General features: G+C 39.9%; 2 protein-coding genes across 4 annotated transcripts in view; one reads left to right on the top strand and one right to left on the bottom strand.

The window, feature by feature from the left end:
- Nucleotides 1-27,386, bottom strand: part of ZNF484 (zinc finger protein 484) — a 38,742-nt gene extending 11,356 nt beyond the window's left edge. Inside the window, exons 1-4 of one of the 3 annotated variants that reach the window (XM_008690852.2) lie at nucleotides 26,008-27,386; nucleotides 18,284-18,328; nucleotides 5,350-5,476; nucleotides 4,805-4,897 (exon numbers count right to left, since the gene is read on the bottom strand). In XM_008690852.2, the coding sequence (XP_008689074.1) occupies nucleotides 4,805-4,897; nucleotides 5,350-5,476; nucleotides 18,284-18,298 (235 nt within the window). In that variant the 5' untranslated portion in view covers nucleotides 18,299-18,328; nucleotides 26,008-27,386. Of the gene's footprint in view, nucleotides 1-4,804; nucleotides 4,898-5,349; nucleotides 5,477-15,896; nucleotides 15,948-18,283; nucleotides 18,329-26,007 lie in introns of those variants that run through there. The other 2 variants (XM_008690853.2, XM_008690854.2) reach the window with 2 other exon arrangements.
- Nucleotides 22,362-26,064, top strand: LOC103663295 (proline-rich extensin-like protein EPR1). The gene is made up of 2 exons (XM_040620396.1): nucleotides 22,362-22,402; nucleotides 24,543-26,064. Exons 1-2 carry the CDS (start codon nucleotides 22,362-22,364, stop codon nucleotides 26,062-26,064), a joined length of 1,563 nt encoding a protein of 520 aa, XP_040476330.1.
- Nucleotides 27,387-27,724: the final 338 nt, after the last annotated feature.

Below are 27,724 nucleotides of genomic sequence, written 5' to 3'. Positions count from 1 at the left end.
ACATACAGATCAATGGAATAGAAAAGAAAACCCAGAAATGAGCCCACAAATATATGGTCAATTAATCTCTGACAAGCAGGAGAGAATATCCAATGGGAAACAGTCTCTTCAACAAATGGGTTTGGGAAAACTGGACAGCAACATGCAGAAGAATGAAACTGGACCACTTACTTACACCATACATAAAAATAAATTCAAAATGGATTAAAGATCTAAATGTGAGACAGGAAACCATCAAAATCCTTGAAAAGAACACAGGCAGTAACCTCTTTGACATCGGCCGTAACAACTTCTTACTAGAAATGTTTCCTAAGGCAAGGGAAACAAAAGCAAAAATAAACTATTGGGACTTCATCACAATAAAAGCTTCTGAACAGTGAAGGAAACAATCAACAAAACTAAAAGGGAACGTATGGAATGGGAGAAGATATTTGCAAATGACATAACTGATAAAAGGATAGTATCCAAAATATATAAAGAACTTATAAAACACAACACCCAAAAAACAAATAATCCAGTGGAAAAAAATGGGCAGAAGATATGAACAGACATTTTTCCAAAGAAGAATTACAGATGGCTAATAGACACATGAAAAGATGTTCAACATCACTCCTTATCAGGGAAATACAAATCAAAACTACAATGAGATATCAAACCACACACCAGTCAGAATGGCTAAAATCAACAACACAAGGTACAACAGGTGTTGGCAAGGATGTGGAGAAAGGGGAACCCTCTTACATTATTGGTGGGAGTACAAAGTGGTGCAGCCATTGTGGAAAACAATATGGAGGTTCCTCAAAAAGTTGAAAATAGAACTACCTTATGATCCAGAAATTACACTATTAGGTATTTACCCCAAATATACAAAAATACCAATTCAAAGGCATACATGCACCCCGATGTTTATAGTAGCATTATCAACAATAGCCAAAGTATGGAACGAGCCCAAATCTCCATCCACTAATGAATGGATAAAGAAGAAAAGAAGATATGGGGGGTATATAATGGAATATTACTCAGCCATAAAAAGAATGGAATCTTACCATTTGCAATGACATGGATGGAGCTAGAGAGTATTTTGCAAAATGAAATGTCAATCAGAGAAAGACAAATACCATATGATTCCTTTTGTATATGGAATTTAAGAAATAAAACAAATGAACATAGGGGAGAAAAAAGACGCAAACCAAGAAACAGATTCTTAACTATAGAGAACACACTGATGGTTACTGGAGGGGGGCGGGGGGGAGTTAGTTAGATGTGTGATGGGGATTAAGGAGGGCACTGTGATGAGCACTGGGTGTTGTATGGAAGTGCTGAATTACCATATTGTACACCTGAAACTAATGTTACATTGTATATTAGCTAATTGGTATTTAAATAAAAACTTGGGGAAAATGGGCAAAGGCATTTGCAACTACATGGATAGAGACAGAGAGTATTATGCTAAGGGAAATAAGTCAGCCAGAGAAAGACAAATACCATATGATTTCACTCACATGTGGAATTTAAGAAACAAAACAAATGAGCCAAGGGGTAAAGAGAGAGAGACAGACAAACCAAGAAACATTCTTTTTCTTTTTTTAAAGATTTTATTTATTTATTTATTTATTTGACACAGAGAGAGCGAGACAGCCAGCGAGAGAAGGAACACAAGCAGGGGCAGTGGGAGAGGAATAAGCAGGCTCCCAGTGGAGCAGGGAGCCCGATGTGGCACTCGATCCCAGGACCCTGGGATCAGGCCCTGGGCCGAGGGCAGACGCTTAACGACTGAGCCACCCAGTTGCCACAAGAAACAGATTCTTAACTATAGAGAACACACTGCATGCCTGGGTGGCTCAGTCGCTTAAGTATCTGCCTTCAGCTTGGGTTGTGATCCCAGGGTCCTGGGACAGAGTTCCATATCAGGCTCCCTGCTCAGCGGGGAGTCTGCTTCTCCCTCTCCTTCTGCCCCTCTCCTGTCTTCCTGCTGTCTCACGCATGCTCTCTCTCTCAAATAAATAAATAAATAAAATCTTAAAAAAAAAAACTGTACAGAATATACTGATGGTTACCAGAGGGGAGGGGTGAGGGAATGGGGAAATAGGTGATGGGGATTAAGGAGTGCTCTTGTGGTGAGCACCAGGTGTTGTATGTAAATGTTGAATTACTATATTGAAACAAATATAACACTATATATTAACTACTGGAATTTAAATAAAAACTTAAAAAAATATATCTAGATGACAAAATAAATGGACAAAGGACCTGAATGGATAGTTCTTCAAAGAAGATATATGAAAGGCTGACTGGTGTATGAAAAGATGCTCAATCATCATCAGAGGAACGTGAATTAAAACCACAATGAGATTATCACCTCATGCCTGTTAGAAATTTCCATCATCAATAAGATGGATAGCAAATGCAGGCACGGATGTAGAGAAAAGGGAATCCTCGTGTACCCTTGGTGGGGCTGTAAACTGGAGTAGCCACTACGGAAAACAGCACAGAGGATCATCAAAATTAAAAACAGAAATATCGTATGATCCAGTAATTCCACTTCTGGGAACATATCCAAAGAAAACAAAAACACTAATTTGAAAAGATATCTGCAACCCCCCATTCACTGTAGTAATATTTATAATAGTCAAGACATGGAAACAACCTAAGTATCCATCAATGAATGAATGGATAAAGTTGTAGTGTATATATATAATGGATTCAGCCATAAAAAATGAGGAAATCCTACCGTTTGCAAGAACATGGATGGACCTTGAAAGCATAATGCTAAGTGAGGTAAGTCAGAGAAAGAGAAATACTACATAATATCACTTACATGTGGAATCTTAAAAAAAATTCATAGAAAAGGAGATCAGACTTGTGGTTACCAGAGGCAGAGGGCGGGGAGAGGAACCGGAGGAAGGTGGTCGAAAGGTACAAACTTCCAGTTACAGGTACAAGGAATGTGCTGCACAGCATGGTGACTGGCGCTAACGCTGCTGTACAGTATATAGAAAAGCTGTTAAGAGAGTAGATCCTGAGTTCTCATCACAAAGGAAAAACAATTTTTCCTATTTCCCTTTTTTTTTTAATCGTATCCATATGAGAAGATGGATTTTATCTGAACCTATGGTGGTAATCATTTCACAGTATATGCAAATCAAACCATCATGTTGTATACCTTAAATTCGTACAGTGATATATGTCAGTTATTTCTCAATAAAACTGGAAAGAGTAATGAAGTCAAAATCTATTACAAGATATATGATGAGATGTTCAAAATATTTAATTAGAGAAACACAAATTAAAGTAGTAATTAGTAAGTATAATCCATTGGATTGGCCAAATTATTAGAAAGAGGGGCAGGGATGTAGGGAAACTGATATCCTTGTACACTTGGGATTGTAGAATGACATATCCAATCTAGAAAATACTGTGGTCATACTTCATCAAATAGAATATTATTACCCAATGAGAAGGCAACCCTATTACTCTTCCCAAAGAAATTCTCATTGCCAAAGAATAGATTCATGAGGAAATTTATTGCAGTACTGACTGCAGTAGTGGGGAGCTGGACAAGTAAAATGTGGTATATATCCACAGTACAGAATGTGGCATCGGTTAGAAGCAATGAACTTTTCTAGAAAAACACATTGCAACATGAACCAATTTAGTGCTAATAGAAAAAAAATAAGAAACTGAGTAGGACAGATAGCACAGTACCATTTCTACAAATTAAAAATACCAACAATTTAAATTTTACAAATACCCTACAAATTCAAGGATAGATAGCAAACATATCAACTACATTAGAGCAGCTACCTCTAAAGATTAAAACAAATACGAGGAGTGAGAATTAAAAGGGAGAACTGAAAAAACAAAACTGGGGCGGGGGGTAAACACACGGATAATGATATTAATTAACAAATAAGGAACATAATAACCTCAATTTCCTGTAAACAAAGCACAAAAACGTTTTGTAAAATGCCAAAATAAGTAAATTACTTAGAAAAATCAAGTCAATGTTGTGTTACACTAGCCAAGTAAAAAGAAAATTTCAGGCAACATAACTACTACTGTCATATACAGCAAAAAGCTGTCCCCTGAATGTAGCAATGGTACCCTCAAAGTTGATGGATGGAGGAGGCATGGGAGATAATAAAGGGAGGCCATCTCTAAATGACAATTCTGAAGCACTAAGGGGAAAGAGAGAAAATGAAAAGAAACTCTCAAGAATGTGTCCCAGAGTAAATTTTAAAAAGTCAATGAGTATCTGAATATGTAAGAAAAGGATTTAAGATGTGATGGGGGCACCTGGGCAGCTCAGTCACTTAAGTGTCTGCCTTCGTCTCGGGTCATGATCCCAGGGTCCTGGGATCGAGTCCCACAACAGGCTCCCTGCTCAGTGGAGGGTCTACTTCTCCCTCTCCAACTGGTGCTCGCTCGCACGCTCTCTCTCTCTCGCAAAAAATAAATAAAATCTTAAAAAAAAAAAAGATCTTGATGTGATGGAGGTAAAAAGAATAAAAATGCTAGAGAAAGGGAGAAAAACCATAAAGCAGGATCCCAGATCCAAAGTACCAGTAATTATAGCACATTCCCTCCTAGAGAGTCAAACGAAGACAAAAATAAGAGGGAAGAGGCCTTAGGTGGGGATGGCTTTCAAATGTCTATGAGGACTATACCAACTCTACCCGTGCAGTTCCAAAAGTACAGAGTATTACAGAAGTGTCATATTAACAGCATTTCACAGCTGCCAGCCTCTGCCAGTACAACTCCAATTCATTCATGCTGTCTCCCTATGCTCTTGTTCTCTACTCACCGAGACAGCTCTGACTTGAGATTTCACCATCCAGCATACGTGGCTCTTCTTGCTCCAAGTTGAAGATGACTTCTGGTTTGGGAACTTGACACCCTATTAACAGGAAATGATAGAAGATTTGGTTTCAGAGGCCATTCAGTGAAGTATTCCATTTACTTTTCAGAAAAGTTCACGCAGGGGCGCCTGGGTGCCTTAGTCATTAAGTGTCTGCCTTTGGCTCAGGGCGCGATCCCAGGATCTTGGGATAGAGCCCCGTATCATGTTCCATGCTCTGCTGGGAAGCCTGCTTCTTCCTCTCCCACTCCCCCTGCTTGTGTTCCCTCTTTCGCTGGCTGTCTCCCTCTCTGTCAAATAAATAAATAAAATCTTAAAAAAAAAAAAAAAAAAGAAAAGTTCATGCAGAAGAGAAGTATATTCATAATACCCCAAAGGGATAATTAGACCTCCCACATACCTCAGAAATCCCACAGATTTCAAAAATTCCACTGAGAATGAAAAATATACTCAAACAGGTACAACCTTATCCCCAGTGGAGCTGTTCTTACCCACTGAGATCAAGTTGAAATAGTTTTCCAGCATTACATCTCTGTATAGGCTTTTCTGAGCAAGGTCCAATTGTTGCCACTCCTCCTTGCTGAAGTCTACTGTTACATCCTTGAATGACACTGCTCCCTGAAAAACACATTCCTATTCAATGTGAAGGATGAGGACTGGCGAATGGAAACAAGATATTTAGGAACTACTTTTAATAATTTTTAATATGCTACCACATATAAGGTTCTCACTAAACACCAAAATCTTATATTACTATCTTGAAGGAAAAAATAAATCTTATTAAAAGTATCATGCCGGGGCGCCTGGGTGGCACAGCAGTTAAGCATCTGCCTTCAGCTCAGGGCGTGATCCCGGCATCAGGGGGATCGAGCCCCACATCAGGCTCCTCCGCTATGAGCCTGCTTCTTCCTCTCCCACTCCCCCTGCTTGTGTTCCCTCTCTCGCTGGCTGTCTCTATCTCTGTCGAATAAATAAATAAAATCTTTAAAAAAAAAAAAGTATCATGCCATTCCTTCTGTGGTACTGATGATATTCTGGGTAGTTTTGGTCTTGCTTTTATTGATATACTAGTTTCAAAGAAATAAGCTACGAAATTTCATAAAATTGTAAACATATGATTTGTGCATTCTTTTCTATGCCATGTCATTAACACTTCACGTAAAAAATAAAATATATTCTGCCATTCATTTTGAACTTATCCACTGAATAAGTCCATTCTTTCTTTTAAAAAGATGATTTTAAAAAGGCTTTTTTCCCCCCAAAACAGTGTGGTACTAGCATAAAGAGAGACATATAGGTCAATGGAATGCAACAGAGAATCCAGAAATAAACCCTCATATTTATAGTCAACTGATATTCAACATAGGTGTCAAAATAATTAAAAATGGAAAAAAAAGGTTTTTCAACAATAGTGCTGGGACAAGTGGATAGACACAGGTAAAAGGATGAAGTTGGACTCCTACTTCATACCATATAAAAAATTAGCTTAAAGTGGATGAAAGGCCCAAATATTCTTATATTTAGCCAAATGTACATTTAACTAATTTTGGCACTGGATTTGGCAATGATTCCTTAGACATAAAATCAAAAGCGCAAGCAACTAAAGAAAAAATAGATAAATTGGACTTAATTAATTGTGCTTAAAAGGATATCATCAGAAAAGTGAAAAGATGGGATGCCTGGGTGGCTCAGTCAGTTAAGCATCTGCCTTCAGCTCAGGTTTTGATCCCAGGGTCCTGGGCTCAAGTCCCACATCAGGCTCCTTGCTCAGCGGGGAGCCTGCTTCTCCCTCTGCCTGCTGCTCCCCCTGCTTGTGCTCTGTGTCTCTCTGACAAATAAATAAATAAAATCTCTTAAAAAAAAAAGTGAAAAGACAACCCAAAAACTGGGATAAAATTTTTGCAAATTATATGTCCAATAAGGGACTTGTACCTAGACTACATAAAGAACTCTTATAACTCAATAAAAAATAAATAATCCAATTAAAATGGGTAAAGATCTGATTATACATTTCTTCAAAGATAAACAAATGGCCAAAATCACATGAAAAGATTCTCAATATCTTTAGTCATAAGGTCATATAGAAAATACGCCTTCAGGGGCAACTGGGTGGCTCAGTCGTTAAGCGTCTGCCTTCGGCTCAGGTCATGATCCCAGCATTCTGGGATCGAGCCCCGCATCAGGCTCCCTGCTCAGCACTCCCCCTGCTTGTGTTCCCTCTCTCGCTGCCTCTCTCTTTGTGAAATCAATAAATAAAATCTTAAAAAAAATACCCCCTCAAATTCACTGAAATGACTATAATAAAAAAGATGTTCAATATTATTTGCCATCAGGGAAATATACCCACTAGGATGGCTTCGATAAAAAAGACAGATAATAATAAACATTAGTGAGGAAGTGGAAAAATTGGAATCCTCATGTGGTGATGGTGAAAATATAAAATGGTACAGCCACTTTGGGAAACTGTGGCATTTCCTCAAAAAGTTAAACATAGAGTTACAATATGACCCAAGGGGTCCACTTCTAGGTATATACCCAATAGAAATGAAAACATTTGAACACAAAAAACTTGCACGTGATTGTTTATAATAGCATTATTCATAATATTCAAAAAACAGAAACAACCCAAATGTCTGTGAACTAATGATGGCTTAAAAAATGTGCTATATCCATACAATAAAATGATATTCAACCATAAAAAGGAATAAAGTACTGATATATGCTACAAAGTGGATGAATCTTGAAAACATGCTAAGTAAAAGCAGTCGCAAAAGGCCAGATATTGCATGATTCCATTAACATAAAATGTTCAGAACAGAACTTATTGTTACAGAAAGAAGATTAGTGATTGCCTAGGGCTAAGAGGAATGTGAGGATTAGGGGGTGACAGCAAAAAGTATAAGTTTGGAGGGGGAGAGTTAAAGAAAATGTTCTAAAACTGATATCGGTCATACAACTCTGTGAATATACTAAAAACCAATGAATGTATACTTTAAATGGATGAATATATGGTGTAAAAAGGACTCTTTTGAGGCACTGCCATTTCCAGATGGGATACAATACCTTGTGGCAGTCTGGTGTTTCTTCCGAGAATAACTATAAATGCCATATGAAACACTGAAATCAACTGTTTCAAAGTACAGGAAAGCTCTTAGGGGTTAAAACTCTGGAGAGAACATTGAAGATTTAAGATGATGTATGTAGCTACTTTTACACTGGAAATATTTACCAATTCTAGGTGTTGGCAAAGGTAGAAACCAGCTTTGAACCAGTAGAAGGCTGTAGCTGGATGACAGAGAAACCAGGACTCAAACACACAGCCAGTTTTCTCCTCAGGACATCTGCCAAATTCTAAGGCTAAATGGGCAAAAGACTAAAAACTTAACCAGATAGCATCTGAAAAAGCAAAGCAAAATTTCTGTAGTCTGGGAAGAAAACAGAGTTGGGCATCTACCAGGAGCAGGGTCCACAGAGGACAAACTGGGCTCTCAGCAGAAAATCCTGGATGGCCAGGGTGAATCAGAGGTTGATTAAGTCTTAGGGCTTCAACTTGGCCTTGATCAAACACTGTGCCTGATTGGATAAAGGTGCAAAGGGATAGATGAACCCTCTGTTGAGAAAGATACCACCATCCAGATCCTCTACAATGCTTCATATACTGTTACACACACACACACACACACACACACACACACACACACACACACACACAAATTCCTATGCATACCAAAAGATAGGTCCAAATACCCAAAATCAGATGAAAAAATATTCAACAGAAATAGTCTTACAGGGAACTGGAGTTAGATGAAAAGATGGAGAATTTCATTAGAGAAGTAGGATTTATAATACAGAATCAAATGAAAATTCAAAAGTTAAAACATTTAATATCTTTTTTAAAAAAGATTTTCTTTATTTGACAGAGAGAGAGACAGCCAGTGAGAGAGGGAACACAAGCAGGGGGAGTGGGAGAGGGAGAAGCAGGCTCCCAGTGGAGCAGGGAGCCGATGCGGGGCTCGATCCCAGGACCCTGGGATCATGACCTGAGCCGAAGGCAGACACTTAACGACTGAGCCACCCAGGCACCCCAAAACATTTAATATCTTAAATCAAGAACTGAGATAGGTTTAACAGAATACAGAATTATTGAAATAGAAGACAAGAAAATGGAAAATATCCAAACTGAAGCACAGAGATTTTTTTAAATGAAAATAAACACAAGATCATGTGACACGTCACATATATGACACAGTGAAAAAGAATAAATATTGTAGTCTGAGAAGATTGAGGGGCAGTGTGGGGCAGAAGCAATATTTGAGAGGTATCAGTGAATGACGTCAACCCAAACATTCAAGAATCTCCTCAAATCCAACTTTATAAAACTGCAAATATTGACTATAGAAAACAGTAACAGTAATATCTAGCAATGTTTAAAATATATGTAGAATTTAAATGCATGAAAATAATAATGCAAAAGTGAGGGATGGTAAATGGAATTAAGGTGATTTAGTATCCCAGAATTATTGAAAAAGAGGTAGAAATAATAATGAGTTAAAGATGAATATTATAATATCTATGGTAACAAATAAAAGAATATATATAATGAGCAAGTTAACAAAGGAAAAAATGAAATTTTGAATAATCTAAAAGATCAAGAAAGGAATGGGAAAATAATATTAAATAGATGGTTCAAATGTAAAACTAATAAGACAGCATATATAAATGCAAGTATATCAGCCATTACATTGAATGTAAATGGACTAAACGTTCAAGATAAAGCAAAGCTAAATAAATCCCACTTGATCATGATGAACAATCCCTTTAATGTATTGTTGAACGTAGTTTGCTAAGATTCTGCTGAGGATTTTTGCATCTATGTTCATCAGGGATATTGGTCTAAAGTTTTCATTTTTGTAGTGTCTTTGTCTGGTTTTAAGAGCAGGGTAATGCTGGCCCTTCAGAATGTATTTGGAAGCTTTCCTTCCTCTTCTGTTTTTCAGTATAATTTGAGAAGAGTAGGTATTAACTCTCCTTTAAATTCACCTAGAATTCACCTGTGGAGCCATCTAGTCCCGGACTTTTGTCTGTTGGGAATTTTTTCATTTTCAGTTCAATTTCATTTCTGGTAATTGGTCTGTTTTAGATATTGTATTTCTTTTTGGTTCAGTTTTAGAAGATTGTATGTTTCTAGGAATTTATCTATTTCTTCCTAGGTTTATTCCTAGGATGCAAGAATGGTTCAATATTCACAAATCAATCAACACAATACACCACATTAACAAAATGAAAGATGAAAAAATCATATAGTCATCTCAGTAGATACAGAAAAAAACATTTGACAAAATGTAACACCTGTTCATGAAAAAAAAATTTCAACAAAGCAGGTTTAAAGGGAACACAACTCAATATAATAAAGGCCATAAATGACAAACCCACAGCTAACATACTCAATGGTGAAAAACTGACAGCCTTTCCTCTAACATCAAGGGCAAGACAAGGATCTCCACTCTCATCACTTCCATTCAACGTAATACTGGAAATCCAGGACGGAGCAAACAGAAAGGGGGAAAAAAGGCATCCAAATCGATAAGGAAGAAGTAAAACTTGCAGATGGCATGGTACTACACACAGAAAACCCTAAAGACTCCATCAAAATAATTTTAGAAATAAATAAATTCACCTTTGCTCATTTGCTTTGTTTCTTAAATTCCACATATGTATGAAATCGTACAGTACCTGTCTTTCTCTGACTGACTTATTTTGCTCAGCATTATACTCTCTAGCTCCATCCATGTTGTTGCAAATGGCAAGATTCCATTCTTTTTCACGTCTGATATATATATAGAGAGAGAGAGAGAGAGAGAGACACACACCTGGGCTGTTTCCATAATTTGGCTATTGTAGATAATGCTGTAAACATCAGGGTGCATATATCCCTAAGAATTAGTATTTTTATATTCTTTGGGTAAATACCCAGTAGTGTCTTTGCTGGATCATAGGGTAGTTCTATTTTTTTACTTTTTGAGGAACTCGCATATTGTGAAAAAAAAAGAGGCAATCCAAGAAACAGACTCTTAACTATAGAGAACTGATGGTTACTAGAGGGGAGGTGTGTGTGTGGGGGGGATGTGTTAAATAGGTGATGGAGATAAAGGAGGGCACTTGTGATAAGCACTGGGTGTTGTATGGTATTGTTGAATCACTATATTGTACACCTGAAACTAATACTATACTGTATGTTAACTAAGTGAATTTAAATGAAAACTTAAAAAAAGAAAGAAATTCAATAAAGTCGTAGATACAAAATAAATATAGAAAATATACAGATATTAGTTACGTTTCTACACACTAACAACAATGATGAAAGAAAGAAACTGAAGGCAACACAAACTAATGGAAAGATATACCATGCTTACTGATTGGAAGAATTAATACCGTTAATATTCCATACTATCCAAAGCAATCTATAGATTCAATGTAATTCCTATAAAAATGCCTATAGTGTTTTTCACAGAAGTAGAATAATACTAAAAAAATTTTATGGAACCACAAAAGACCCTGAATAGCAAAAGCAATCAAAGAACAAAGCTGGAGGTTTCACAATCTAATATTTTAAGAGCTACTACAAAGCTAGTAATCAAAACAGTAGAGTACTAGCACAAAAAATAGACACCTAGATCAATGAAACAAAACAGAGGCCCAGAAATAAACTCATGCATAATTATACGGTCAATTAATCCACAACAAAAGAGACAGGAATTTACAATAGGGAAAAGCCAGTCTCTTCAATAAATGGTGCTGGAAAAACAGGACAGCTACATGCAAAAGAATGAAACTGGACCACTTTCTCCTACCATACACAAAAATAAATTCAAAATGGATTAAAGACCTAAATGTGAGACCTTAAACCATAGAACTCCTAGAGGAGAACATAGGCATTAATCTCTTTGACACTGGCCTTAGCAATACTTTTTAAGATATGTCTCCTTAGGCAAAGGAAACAAAAGCAAAAATAAACTATTAGGACTACAACAAAATAAAAAACTTCTGCACAGCGAAAGAAACAATCAACGAAATGAAAGGTAACCTACTGAATGGGAGAAGATATTTCCAAGTGGTATGTCAAATAAGGGTTAATATCTGAACTATATAAAGAACTTATACAATTCAACACCAAAAAAACCCCAAATAATTTGATTAAAAATGAACAGAGCTAAATAGACATTTTTCCAAAAAAGACATACGGATAATCAACAGACACACCAAAAAATGCTCAACATAACAAATTATCAGGGAAATGCAAACAAAACCACAATGACATATCATCTGACACCTGTCAGAATGGCTAGTATCAAAAAGACAAGAAATAACAAGTGTTGATGAGGACGTGCACTGTTGGTGGGAATGCAAACTGTGCAGCCACTCTGGCAAACAGTATGGAGGTGCCTCAAAAAAAAAAAAAAATAGGAATACCATAGAATCCAATCACCCACCACTGAGTGTTTACCCAAAGAAAACCAAAACACTAATTCAGAAAGATATATGCACCCCTATGTTTTTTGAAGCATTATTTACAATAGCCAAGTTATGAAAGCAACCCCAGTGTCCACATCGATAAATGAATGAGTAAAGATGTTGAGATTCCGAATCTTGGTTTCAGCTTGGGTCATGATCTCAGGGTCATGAGATTGAGCCCCATGTTGCACTCTGTGCTCAGCAGGGAGTCGGCTTGGGATTCTCCCTCTTTCTCTACTTTTGCCCCTCCCCCTGCTCGCACATGCTCTTTCTCTATATAAAATAAATGAATAAATCTTTAAAAATTTTTAAAAAAATAAACATGTGCTATGTATAAATATAGTAAAATCACTAAGTATCACTCAGACATAAAAAAGAATAAGATCCTGCCATTTGGGACAATATGGATGGACCTACAGGGTATTGTGCTAAGTGAAACAAGTCAGAGAAAGACAAATATCATATGTTTTCATTTATATGTGCAATCTAAAAAACAAACAAACAAAGTAGAAACAAACCCATAAATACAGAGAACAAACTGATGGTTGCCAGGGGATAAGGGTAGAATGGGTGGGAGTACAAACTTCCAGTTATGGAATGAGTAAGTCATGAGGATGAAAGGTACAGCATAGGGCACAGAGTCAACGGTATCACGACAGCGTTGTATGGTGACAGATGGTAGCTACATTTGTGGTAAGCATAGCATATATAGACTTGTTGAATCACTGTATCGTACAGCTGAAACCAATGTAATTTTGTGTGTCAACTGTATTTCAATAAAAAATTAAATAAATAAATAAAAATAAAAGCCGAGATTGAGACTTCTGGTTCTTAAAAAAATGGAGTACGTGCATTCCACCCTATTTCTCCTGCTAATTACCTAAAAACCTAGAAAAATACACAAAACATTTATCCACACCCTTGGCTTTCTCTCAAGAGCTTTCTTGACAGTAAAACCAATTTTGGCCTCTTTTGGAATCTTGACAGCCTGAAAATTTCCCAAGTCTCGTTCCTTATTGCTTAACAGTTGTCCCCTTGATCCATCTCAACTGTCACATTTCACTATAATCAGGAAGAAGAAACTTGGCTACATCTTCAACCCTTTGCTTGGAAATCTCCTCAGAGAAAAATCCACGTTCATCACTGACAAACCTGTTTTCCACATAACTACAGAACAAACTTCATCTAGGCTTTCTGCCACTGCACAACAGGGTACCCTTTCCTCCGTTTTCTAGTAACATGCCCCTCATTTCCTTCCAGTCGTCACCAGCAATACCTTTAACAACCATTTGTATCAAGACTCTGTTTATAACAATTTAGGTATTCTCTAAAACAACACAGGTTTTTCCTACTGTGCTCCTCTTTCTGAGTCCTCTAGTAGAGTGGTTAACAACCATATTTCTACTACCAGTCTGCTCAAGGAAATCCAGGCTCTTGCTATTGTGTTCTTCAAAATTCTTACAGTTTCTACCCCCAACTGAATTCCAAATCTACTTCCATTTTTACGTACTTATTACAGTAGCACCCACTTCCAGGTACCAAATCTGTAATGGCTTCCTATTGCCGTTCTAACAAATCACCACACAGTTAAAACAACACGAATTTATTATCTTATGGTTCTGGAGTCAGAATTTCAATACGGATCTTGCTGGGTTAAAATCAAGATGTTAGCAGGGCTACATTCCTCCTGGTGGCTCAAAGGGAGAATTCATTTCCTTGACCTGCACAACTTCTAGAAGCTCACGGTCCCTTCCTCTACCTTCAAAGCCAGCAGAGTGGCATCTTCAAATCTCTCCCTGACTCCTGCCTCCCTCTTTCACTTGTAAGGACCCATGTGCCTACACTGGGACCACCCAGATAACTCAGTATAATCTCACTACCTCAAGATCCTTAATTTAGCCACATCAGCAAAGTCCCTCCTGCCATGGAAGGTAACATATTCACACTTTCCAGAGATTCGGATGTGGATATCTTGGGGGGCAATTATTCTTATTATCACAACTAGTAAGAGAAAATGAGATGGTAAAAGTAAAAACAATGGCTTCAAAATTGTGAGTAAAAATGATTTACAATCTAGAATTTACACCCAACCAAGCTATGAAATTACTGAGAGTGAAATAAAGACATTTCCAGATATGCAAGGACTCAGAAAATTCACTACCTACCCACACTTTATAGACAGCTACTGTATGACAGGCTCTAAAAATGAAAGCAGAAATCAAGAAAGAGGGGCGCCTGGGTGGCACAGCGGTTAAGCGCCTGCCTTCGGCTCAGGGCGTGATCCCGGCGTTCCGGGATCGAGCCCCACATCAGGCTCCTCCGCTATGAGCCTGCTTCTTCCTTTCCCACTCCCCCTGCTTGTGTTTCCTCTCTCGCTGGCTGTCTCTATCTCTGTCAAATAAATAAATAAAATCTTTAAAAAAAAAAAAAAAGAAAGAAATCAAGAAAGAGCCTAAAACAAGAGATCCAACACTTGATGGACATGAAAGGAATTCCTAGGACTATGCCAAAGGGAGACCGCAAGTCAGCAGCTGAGTATCAAACAGAGAACACTGTGAGCAGGTCAGGTCAAAGACCACGAGAGAAGTTTCTTTAGAGATGAAATTAAGAGCCTAAAGTCTAAAGCCAAATTACCTGGGCTTACACGTGGCTTCAACACTTACTAGTGGTGCAATCTTGGGCAAGTTACTTACCCTTTCTGTGCATCTGTTTCCTCCTCTGTAAAGTGAGGATGATTATAGATAACCTCATAGGGGTTGTAATTAAATTAGTTAATAGTGCTTACAGTGCCTGGCAAATAGCAACCATTATAGTAAGGCTTGTGATTACCATTACTGTTATTACCTAATATATTTTAACACACTGAAAAGATATTTCTATACCTGGGAAGATTTATGGAATTAATTGCTATATAATCACAATGTACACAAACACACACAGACACACATATACATAAATGAAACAAATGATTAAACCAGTTATTGATTACAGGTAAAACAAAAAGTAGTGCACAAAAGGTAAAGGAAATGGTTCAGCTGTGAACATAATTAAAATAATCCTCACATTAAATACAGCCTATTGATTTACCCAAAACGATAATATTCCTAACATAATTCCTTTCATAAGGAGACATAAGAAATGTGCATGTGAGTGTTGAGGGCCTAAGTGTTTCAAAGAGAGTTAAATCCTTATTTTCCACTGTATTAAGTCAGTGATACTGCCTAAAGCTGAAAGCCGAGAGGTACCAATATAAACATGCTACTTAGACGTATAAGAGTCAGTACTAAAATAAGCAGTTCAATTGAGTTCACAGTGATTACCTTTGAAGAACTGGAATTTGAGAGCTTAGCAAAGTTCTATGAAGCCTCAAAGACCTATGTGACTGAGTAAATACAAGTATAACTTCCATGATATTCCAAATGAAATATTTACTTTTAAAAGTTAAAATGAAAAGAACAAAGAGGTAAATATAATTGAAAAAAACAGGAGTGCCTGGGTGGCTCAGTCGTTAAGCGTCTGCCTTCACCTCAGGGCGTGATCCCAAGGTCCTGGGATCAAGCCCCGCATCGGGCTCCCTGCTCCGCTGGGAAGCCTGCTTCTTCCTCTCGCACTGCCCCTGCTTGTGTTCCCTCTCTCGCTGGCTCTCTCTCTCTCTCTGTCAAATAAATAAATAAATAAAATCTTTAGGAAAAAAAAGACAGGATTCTTCTTCTAAAAAAAAAAATACATGAGCATGCTTAATATAAAATAAGTCCTCCTTAGGAAAAAAAAAAACAGTGAACTGAGTTCCATTCCTGGAAAGATGCACTTGCCCCTTCTCATCCCACTAAGTACATCTAGAAACCATAGATATCATCCATAAAACAAATATGAGAAGACTTCATAAGGCTAAAGAAAAAAAGTCAAACTGGCTAGGGACCTCAGAAACCAAGGAACTACATAGCATGAGTTCCTGAAGACTGCTTCATAGAGTCCTGACAGGTGCTAAAAAGCCTACAAGACAGTATCACCAACGAGAGCACACAAAGAGAGCTCAAAGAGAGTTCTGTCTAGCTAAAAGACCAGCAAAGGGGCAGAAAGGCAGAAAACTTTTAGGCAAAACATACTCCAGCCAGACAGAACAAATTAAAAAAACAAACAAAACCTTTGGGCCTGACCCCAAACCCATTAACAAAGACCCAATGAGTAGCCTAGACTCCCACTCTTGCCTAGCTAAACAAAGATGCCCCTTTCACACTCCAAAGGTGTGGAGTGAGAAAAACCCAGGTGGGGAGTTGGAACTTTCATCCATACATAGTAGTAATAAAATAAAATAAATAGATAGTATCCCTCATGATATAAAAATCCTTAACAAAGTATTAACAAATACAAATATATAGAAAGAAGTATATGCCATAATCAAATGGGGTGTATTCAAAGGTTGCAAGGCTGGCTCAAGATGTGAAAATCAATCAATTGTAGGTGGGAGGAAGGAGGTGTCTGAGGGCCTAGCAGGGCCTCCTGCTGCATGAGAAGACAATAAATTTTATTCTTTAAAAAAAGATGTGGTCCACATATACAATGGAATATTAGTCAGCCATCAGAAAGGATGATTACCCAACATTTGCATCAATATGGATGGAACTGGAGGAGATTATGCTAAATGAAACAAGTCAAGCAGAAAAAGACAATTATCATATGGTTTCACTTATTTGTGGAACAGAAGGAATAGCAGGGAGATCATTAGGAGAAGGAAGGGAAGAAGGAAGGGGGGCAAACAGAGGGGGAGACGAACCATGAGAGACTATGGAGTCTGGGAAACGAAGTGAGGGTTTTAGAGGGGAGAGGGGTGGGGGGATGGGCTAGCCCGGTGAAGGGTATTAAGGAGGGCACGTATTGCATGGAGCACTGGGTGTTATAGGCAAACAATGAATCATCATGGAACACTACATCAAAAGCTAATGATGGGGGCGCCTGGGTGGCACAGCGGTTGAGCGTCTGCCTTCGGCTCAGGGCGTGATCCCGGCGTTATGGGATCGAGCCCCACATCAGGCTCCTCCGCTATGAGCCTGCTTCTTCCTCTCCCACTCCCCCTGCTTGTGTTCCCTCTCTCGCTGGCTGCCTCTATCTCTGTCAAATAAATAAATAAAATCTTTAAAAAAAATAAAATAAAATAAAATAAACAAAAGCTAATGATGTACTGTATGGTGACTAACATATAATAATAATTTTAAAAAATAATAAAAATAAAAAATAAAAAAAAAAGAAAGAAAGAAAAGAAAATCAATCAATTGTAGTCTATCATAGTAATAGCCTAAGGAAGTAAAATCCCATTACCATGTCAACTGATGCAGAAAAACCATCTGACAAAATACCTGTTCATCATAAAACCTCAAAACTTTGCTTCAGAAAGTAGTCCTTGGACAAGCAGCAGTGACACCCTGCGGGAATTCCAACCCTATTAAATCAGAGCCCTAAGTCACGTGCAAGTGTGAGAAGCACTGCTTTGTAACAACAGAAAACCTATCAGTGCCCTTTTATTAACAGTGCTGTTGAAGACACTGTTCTGTCTCCATCCATCTGAAGGGCCATCAAAATTTTTCTCAAGCATCAGGAACCAGGATATCTTTACTACAGGTGAAATAAATTACTTATCAACAATATAAATCAGTATCTCATTTCCATTATTGCTAGGTCTTTCAGGAAGATCAGAGACAATCTCACAGTTCAAAGTTCACAACTATATAAAACCACACAAGTCACACATATCTATATTCCAAGCTTGGCCTGGAGTTAATAGTCACCTTTTTTCCCCCCAATCTTAATTTTTATTTATTTATACTTGCCCATCTTACTATATGGATTATTAAATGCTTCCTAAAATCCACTAGAAAATAAACCAACAAATAAATAAAGCAAAAACAAATAACTCACCAGGGACTTGGTCATTTCTGGCTCTTCTGGGAAAGAGGCTGAGATCTGAGAAATGAGATGGACAGAAGGACAGATGAGAGAGGGAAGTGTGCCAGAGTCCCACACATGGACACATATATCATTTAGCATCCATGCACCTGACCCAAAAACTTATTTCTAGACCGATATCATCAAAAATCATCCTGTATTGCACAAAAATTTAAATGCAGGAATTTTACCACAACATGGCTAATAACAAAATAAAAAGGCTAGAACATCTTGATACCCAGTAATTGTAGACTGCTTAAATAATTTACAGGCCATCCTGAGAACATAAAGTTATATAAAATTAAATTATAGTAGAAAAATATGTTAAACTGACAAGTAAAAATAAAAACATGTACCAAACAGTATGATTCCACTTTCACTGAACAATATGTGTGTACGTACGCATGCACACATACATGCATATACACGTCTATGAGTGCACTCACGCACAAAAAGAAAATTATCTGGAAGGAAATATACTACCACGTTAATAGATATATTATTTGGGTGATGGTAAAATTACAGGTAATTTTTATATTCTTCTTATTTGCTAGTAAAAACCAAAGTAACTGTTTCTAAAGAATATAATGAGTTTGCTCTGAGCTTCTGTGATGAGCCCGTCCCGACCAGTGAGAACATTCACAGGAAAGACCAAAGAGAGAGCCTGAAGCTTTTTCACTTTTCTCCTTTCCTTACAGTTCTTAAAAGGGAAACTTCAATGGAAACTTTGTCTTGGCTACAATGTGGTGAGTGGATTTGGTTCTAGTTAATAATAAGCCTTAAAAGCTGATTTGAGTCACTATTTTCCAATATTTTTATTTTTTTATTTTTAAAATCGATCTTTCTTTCTTTCTTTCTCCCCCCCCCTTTTTTTTAGTAGGCACCACATCCAGTGTGGAGCCCAACGCGGAGCTTGAACTCACAGCCCTGAGATCAAGACCTGAGCTGAGATCAAGAGCTGGATGGTTAACTGAATGAGCCACCTAGGCACCCCTAAAAAAATTTTTTTTAAGTAATCTCTATGCCCAACGTGGGGCTCAAACTCAGGACCCCAAGACCAGAGTCTCCTGTTCTACTGACTGAGCCAGCCAGGCACCCCTTTCCAAAATTTTTAATGACAGTTTTCTAACAGAAAGAAGAATTGAATGATTAGTACAAGAAACACATATATACCCTCCACCCAGTTTCAACAATTAGTATTTTGCCATATTTGCTTAATCTTTCTACACACATAGTCACAGTAGGTTCATATGTGTATGTATACATTTTTTGCTGAATTATTTGAAAGTTGTAGATGTCATGACACTTCATGCCTAAATACTTCACATAAATTTCTTAAAAGATCATTATTATGCCTGAGAAAATTACTAGTAATTCTATATCATTTTAATATTCAGCTCATATTCAGAATACCCCAATTATCTCAGAAACACCTTTTTTTGCTGTTGTGTTTGGAAGCAGATTTTAATCAAGACTCGCACATTAGTCATTGTGTCCCTTTTGCTCTAGACCTCCCCAATATTTTTTCATGACAGACCATTAAGATTTATTTTAGCTTTGAATTTTTATATTAGGGGGATGGGGGACTGGGATAGGCCGGTGATGGGTATTAAGGAGGGCACGTATTGCATGGTGCACTGGGTGTTAGACGCAAGTAATGAATCATGGAACTTTACATCAAAAACTAGGGTTGTACTGTGTGGTGACTAACAGAACATAATAAAAAATTATTATAAAAAAAGAAGTATTCCTATTAAATACACTTTTCTAACATAAACATTTTAGTTACTTCTTTGTTAATTTTTTTTTTTTAAAGATTTTATTTATTCATTTAACAGAGAGAGAGAGACAGCCAGCAAAAGAGGGAACACAGGCAGGGGGAGTGGGAGAGGAAGAAGCAGGCTCCCAGTGGAGGAGCCTGACATGGGGCTCCATCCCAGGACTCCAGGATCACGTCCTGAGGTGAAGGCAGACACTTAACGACTGAGCCACCCAGGCGCCCCACTTCTTTGCTAATTTTCAAACTGTGTAAAATGTATATAAAATACATAAATATTAGGTATCTTGCATTTTCCCCTACTTTCCACACCTGTGCATCTGTCATTGAGATCAAGATAGGGAATATTTCCAGGATCTTTGGAAAGTGTTAGAGATTGAAATCCTTGCTTGTGAAACTTGTAAAGAAAGCATTTTTGCTGTCTTTCCTATATAGCTGTACCCTAGGGTAACCAAACACTTCATGAAGGAGTTTCTCTCTCCCTCTTTTTGTAATATTCCAGCTAATAAATGAAAGAATGGTAGAAGTGAAAATGTCCATCTTGTACCCCTAACGAAACAGTGGATCTATGAAACAATCAACAGCCGCTCACATCACAAAAAGAGATAGCCAGATATTGTGTGTCTCCTGATGGAAGTACACACCACCACTCAGGAAGTAGTCTTGCCCCAAAATAACAAAAAAAGAACCTGAATCTGACCAAGCCTCTAAATCCACCTACCAATCCAATCTACATGAAATGGTATTTTTAAATATATTACAATTTTTTAAGGTATGTTAATAGCACTAAGGCTATTTTTATTTAAGATACTTATTTTTAGGTTTATATATTGAAATATTTATGGGCGAAACGATACAATGTATGAGATTAACTTCAAAATAATCCAGCAGAAGAGAAAAAAATATGGGGAAAGGAAGGTATAGATGACAAATGATTGGGCGTGACTTGGTGACAGTAGAATAATCACATTGACACCCACTGACCAATGGGCATATGGAGCGGTTCATTATATTACTTGCTCAGCTTTCCTACTTTTGACATTTTTATAGTAAAAAGTTAACAAAGTCATGTTTTAGATAATCAGAGAAACCTGACTACAGATTATCAGATGAGGGAACTACTTACTATTGGGGAGCTTCTGTTATATTGGTAATGGCTAGGTGGGTGTGAGAAAAAAGTCCACATCAGGACCTACATGCTGAAGTATTTGTGGGTGAAATGACATGGTATCTGAGATTTATCTTAAAATATTATGGTCAAGGGGGTCCTGGGTGGCTCAGTTGGTTAAGTGTCTGCCTTCAGCTCAGGTCATGATCTCAAGGTCCTGGGATTGAGCCCTATGTAGGGAATTCCTGCTCAGCAGGGAGTCTGATTCTCTCCCTCCGCGCCCCCCCCCCCGCCCCTCCCCACTGCTCATTCTCTCCCTCTCTCTCTCTCTCAAATACATAAATAAAATTAAAAAAAATATATTCTGGTCAAAACAAAGTAAGTGGGAAGAAATAGGTGAAACAACACTGGCAAATAGTTGATAATTACTGAGACTGGGTGATAATGGGCATTTGGGGTTCATTATATTATTTTCTCTACTATACATTTAAAATTGTGTCATTTAAAATTTTCTATAATAAAACTTAAAAAAAATCTCAGCAAGCCTCGGTGGCTCAGTTGGTTAAGCATCCCACTCTTCATTTTGGCTGAGGTCACGATCTCAGGGTCGTGAGACCAAGCCCAGCCACCCACGTGTGCATGCTCTCTCTCAAAAAATAAACAAACAGGGGCACCTGGGTGGTACAGCGGTTAAGCGTCTGCCTTTGGCTCAGGGCATGATCCCGGGCGTTATGGGATCGAGCCCCACATCAGGCTCCTCCGCTATGAGCCTGCTTCTTCCTCTCCCACTCCCCCTGCTTGTGTTCCCTCTCTTGCTGGCTGTCTCTATCTCTGTTGAATAAATAAATAAAACCTTTAAAAACAAACAAACAAACAAACAAAGACTTCTAAAAAAAAATCTCTCCCACTACAACAAACAGATTTGGAGTATATGGCATCAGCCATAAACTGTTCACATTGCAAAAGGATCATGTTTTGTTTTAGCAAGCCCAGTTCTAAAAACAGTCCGGCTTCTGAGGCTCCCCTCCCCTTCACAGGAGCTGTCACATTCCCGAAGAGGCAGGATGTGAGCTGGATCCTGTGGGCAAGTTCTCCTTGGCTGTCATGTTCACACTGGGCCTCACGTCTGTGTATCTTAGAACTCAAATCTTCCTAGGAGCCCAAGGATGGGTGAACGGCTGAAGACTACCAGCAATATTGGGCCAAGGTGGGCTGGACTCTGAAAAAGAGATTCTGAAGGCTCACTGAGTGCTCTGACATCAAGGCTCTGTGGAAACACAGAGGGATCCTGCAGAGAGAGTGCCACATGGTGACAGCCACTCAGCTGTCCTCCCAAGAGCTTCCTACAGTGTGGAACAGGTGGCACAGGGCAACAATAAGAAGTACAGAGCCAAATAAGAAGTGACAATCTGGAGAACTCACTTCAGTCTCAGTTTCCCCATCTTCATACTTTTTAGATAAACAAACTTATAATACTTGAAAAGCACCCAGACCATGTGTGGCATATAAACACTCATTAAATATTAGCTATTGCTATTATTGCAATATCAATAATCCATGTAGAATGCAATTACTGTACCAGAGGTCATCTGACATTACAGCCCACTCAAGTCATCACCTAGTTCCTCACTCCCACTCCTCAATCTGCTCCACTGTCAGCTGCTGCACACTGACCTCCCCCTGGAGAATTATTCACACCTCAGAATCACTGGTTCCCATATCCTGCTGCCCACAGACCCCAAATCACTCATTCTGCAGTCCCTGATCATAGAGCCTCCAACAACTCTACCGCAGTGGTCCTGGCTCTCCAGCAATCAGTCCCATGCCCTGTAAAAGAAAAATTCCTTCCATGTGTTTTTCCTCTATTCTCAATACCTCTGATCACCAAATGTGTGTATATGTGTTGGAAGCAGGGAGGGAAAAGGATCCCTACATTAAGCAATTCCGCAACACCAGCTGAGTGTCCTACAATGTAACTCAATTCTGACATCATCAACTCGGAGTTAGCATCAGATCACACAGGTTGAGGGTTCAGTCCCACAAAGTGCCCCCACTCCAGCTTCAGATGCCAATCATAAGTCCAGAGTGTTACTTGTTCCTTATCAATTGGCTGTAAATCAGAGATTCCCAGGAACCCCAGCTTGGATTCCATTAATTTGCTAGAGCAGCTCACAGAATTCAGGATAACATTTGACTTACTGGATTAACAATTTATTATGAAAGAATATACCTCAGAAACAACCAGATGGAAGAGACGCATAGGGCAAGGTACATGGGAAGGGGTACTCCACTCTCCCAGAATCTTTATGTGTTCAATCCAGAAGCTCTCCAAACTCCATCCTTTTGGAGTTTTATGGAGGCTTCATTACATACAGATGATTAATTAAATAATTGGCCATCGGTAATTGACTCAACCTCCAATCAGGAGGTGGGTTTCAAGTTCTAATCCTCTGGGTGACTCAGTTAGTTAAGCCTCTGACTCTTGATTTTGGTTCTGCTCATGATCTCAGGGTTGTGGGATGGAGCCCCATGCTCAGCAGAAAATCTGCTTCTTTCTCTCTCCCTCTTCTTCTGCCCCTCTCCCTGCTGATGCTTTCTCTCTCTAAAACAAATAAATCTTTTTTTAAAAAAGAATATAAAAATATACATTTCATAAATAAAGATGTATTTAAAGGAAATTTTATACCCTTATAGGTATCCAGTATAAAACTGAGAAAATAAGAATGACAATTTACATCAAAAAGAGAAAAAAAAAGAAGTATCTTTTAAAAAAGGGATATAAAATTAATATAAAAAGAGCAGAGATGGGGTGCCTTGGGGGCTCAGTCAGTTGAATGTGGAACTCATTTCTGCCAGGGTCATGATCTCAGGTCCTGGGACTAAGCCTTTCTATGAGGAGTCCAGCTTGAGATTCTTTCCCTTTCCCTCTGCCCCTCCCACCACTCACGTGGGCAAGTTCTCTCTTTCAAAAACAAACAAATAAATCGTTAAAAAGAAAAAAAAAAAGAGTAGAGATTATAAACACAACTAGTACTTTAAATTGGTCCATAAAATAAAATTTGAGATACCTGATAATAAAAAAGAGAAAGAAAATATAGATTACGAATAGCAACCTAGCTACTAATCTGGATAAGTAAAAAATCAAAATAAGGTAAATGAAGACTTATATGCAACCTGATGGCATATTTTTTTTAAATCTCAAGCAAAATATAGCATGAATAAATCATAAATAGGAACAAGCCAAAAAGCCTAAGAGAGAGAGGATATCAATTAATTTCTAACATCGCTCACCCCTCAGATCCCTCATTATTCAGGCTCCACAGTTATCCACCATACTGACTCCACAGACCCCGTCCCTCCCCCCGACCATCCACCGTCAGAGACCCCACAGACCCCGCCCCTCCCCCGCGCATCCACCGTCAGAGACCCCACAGACCCCGTCCCTCCACCAGGGATCCACCGTCAGAGACCCCACAGACCCCGTCCCTCCACCAGGGATCCACCGTCAGAGACCCCACAGACCCCGTCCTTCCACCAGGGATCCACCGTCAGAGACCCCCACAGACCCCGTCCTTCCACCAGGGATCCACCGTCAGAGACCCCCACAGACCCCGTCCTTCCGCCAGGGATCCACCGTCAGAGACCCCCACAGACCCCGTCCTTCCGCCAGGGATCCACCGTCAGAGACCCCCACAGACCCCGTCCTTCCGCCAGGGATCCACCGTCAGAGACCCCCACAGACCCCGTCCTTCCGCCAGGGATCCACCGTCAGAGACCCCCACAGACCCCGTCCTTCCGCCAGGGATCCACCGTCAGAGACCCCCACAGACCCCGTCCTTCCGCCAGGGATCCACCGTCAGAGACCCCCACAGACCCCGTCCTTCCGCCAGGGATCCACCGTCAGAGACCCCCACAGACCCCGTCCTTCCGCCAGGGATCCACCGTCAGAGACCCCCACAGACCCCGTCCTTCCGCCAGGGATCCACCGTCAGAGACCCCCACAGACCCCGTCCTTCCGCCAGGGATCCACCGTCAGAGACCCCCACAGACCCCGTCCTTCCGCCAGGGATCCACCGTCAGAGACCCCCACAGACCCCGTCCTTCCGCCAGGGATCCACCGTCAGAGACCCCCACAGACCCCGTCCTTCCGCCAGGGATCCACCGTCAGAGACCCCCACAGACCCCGTCCTTCCGCCAGGGATCCACCGTCAGAGACCCCCACAGACCCCGTCCTTCCGCCAGGGATCCACCGTCAGAGACCCCCACAGACCCCGTCCTTCCGCCAGGGATCCACCGTCAGAGACCCCCACAGACCCCGTCCTTCCGCCAGGGATCCACCGTCAGAGACCCCCACAGACCCCGTCCTTCCGCCAGGGATCCACCGTCAGAGACCCCCACAGACCCCGTCCTTCCGCCAGGGATCCACCGTCAGAGACCCCCACAGACCCCGTCCTTCCGCCAGGGATCCACCGTCAGAGACCCCCACAGACCCCGTCCTTCCGCCAGGGATCCACCGTCAGAGACCCCCACAGACCCCGTCCCTCCACCAGGGATCCACCGTCAGAGACCCCACAGACCCCGTCCCTCCACCAGGGATCCACCGTCAGAGACCCCACAGACCCCGTCCCTCCCCCGCGCATCCACCATCAGAGACCCCACAGACCCCGTCCCTCCCCCGACTATACACCGTCAGAGACCCCACAGACTCCCATTATTCCATTCACTGCCCGCCCCCTCACTGACCCGACGCTAATCATAGACATCAGAGACTTTTCACAGCTCGGCTACGGATGCTCCCATCGCCGCACTCACCTGCCCCTCACCCACGCTCTCTCAAGACAGTGGCCATTTACCTCCGGCGGTCATTAAATCCGGCCGACCTCTCTCACTGGCTCTTGATCCCTGCGGGATTCCTTACGCCGCCGCCTGCATGTGCGCATGCTCAGTAGAGGCTGCTCGGCGGTAGATCTCCCGGACTCCACAGGGCTCTCTGCTAAAATCGGCCCTCCCCCCAATGGCTGACTCGGCGCCAACATGGCGGCGCCCATTAGCCACACAGGCCTGCGGGCGGCCATGTTGAAGTGACGCAGACTGCAGCTCAGAGTTGTCCCGGGGAGAGGGGGCAAGCGGAGGTACTACTCCCGGAGTAAGCCAGGGAACAACCAGAGTCCTTCACCGCAAGGCCCCCAGGGCCTGTCTGCGTGCCCCTGTGTACTCAGCACCACCACTGAGCCGATCAGCAACTACAGAACACTTCGCCCCGAGACAGCGAGGTACACATTCTATTCAAACACCCACGGAGCACGTACCGAGATATAGCATAACCTGGGTCGTAAAACTTATCTTATCAAATGTAAGGACTGAAGTCACACAGGCTATGTTCTCTGGACCCAGTAGAATCAAAGTAGAAATCAGGAACAGAAAGACGACAGGAAGTTAACACTTAAAAATTAAACAGCACAGTTCTAAGTAATCCATGACCCAAAGGGGGGAGTCTCAAGATTTTTAAAATACGTTGAAAGCATGAAAATGAAAACGTATCAAAATTTGTAGGCTGTAGCTAAGGCAGCGGTGAGAGGAAATTCTGTACCAGAGAAAATTGTAAAGGTTTACGTTACAAAAGAAGAAAATTCTCAAATCAATTACCTACACTCCCGCCTCAATAAACTAAAAAAGGAAGAGCAATAAATCTATAGTAAGAAGGAAGGAAATAATAAAGAGCAGAAACAATGAAATTGAAAAACAATAGAGAAAACAAAACAATACGCTGAAATGCGTAGCTGGAAGAGGTATCTGGCGCCCCGTGTTCATTGCAGCATTATTCAAAGAGCCGAATCGTACACAACCTAAGCGTTCATCAGTGCATGAATGGATAGAGAAATGAAGTATGTACATACAGTGGCATGTTTTGCCACAAAAAAGAAGGAAATTCTGCCATTTGCAACAACATGGATGGACCTTGATGGTATTATGCTAAGTCAAAAAGTCAGAAAAAGACAAATATTGTATGTTCTCCCATATATTTGGAATCTAAAAAAATGAAAAAAAAATTACTGAATTCATAGATACAGAGAATACAGATCGGTTGTTGCCAAAGGTGGGGGATAAGGGGAGTGCTGAGTGAGGGTCTTCAAAAGGTGCAAACTTCCACTTATGAAAGAAATAAGTCTTGGGGATGTAATGCATAGCATGGTGACTATAATTAATACAGTATTGCATATTTGAAAGTTGCTAAGAGAGTAGAACTTAAAAATCCTCACTGTAAAAAAAAAATATATATATATATATAACTGTGTGGTGATAGATGTTAACCAGACTTATAATGGTGATCACTTTGCAATATATACATATAGCAAATAATGTACACCTGAAACTAATGTAATATGTCCATTATATCTCAATAAAAATTGTAATTAGTGAGATAATTGATGTGTTAACTAATCTTATTTTTGTAATAGTTTTATAATATATATGTGCACCAAATCATCACGTTGTGTCTTTTAAACTTACACAATGTTATATGTCAATT

Source organism: Ursus maritimus, unplaced genomic scaffold (genome assembly GCF_017311325.1).
Source record: "Ursus maritimus isolate PB19 unplaced genomic scaffold, ASM1731132v1 scaffold_34, whole genome shotgun sequence".
Lineage (NCBI taxonomy): Eukaryota > Metazoa > Chordata > Mammalia > Carnivora > Ursidae > Ursus > Ursus maritimus.
This window is presented reverse-complemented; position numbering and strand designations above follow the sequence as displayed.

What these genes read in the sequence shown, in the direction of transcription:
- LOC103663295 (XM_040620396.1), top strand. Translation starts at nt 22,362, where the DNA reads ATGGGTGAACGGCTGAAGACTACCAGCAATATTGGGCCAAG. An exon ending in ACCAGCAATATTGGGCCAAG is followed by an intron (nt 22,403 to 24,542) that starts GTGGGCTGGACT and finishes CTGACTCCACAG; the next exon opens with ACCCCGTCCCTCCCCCCGAC.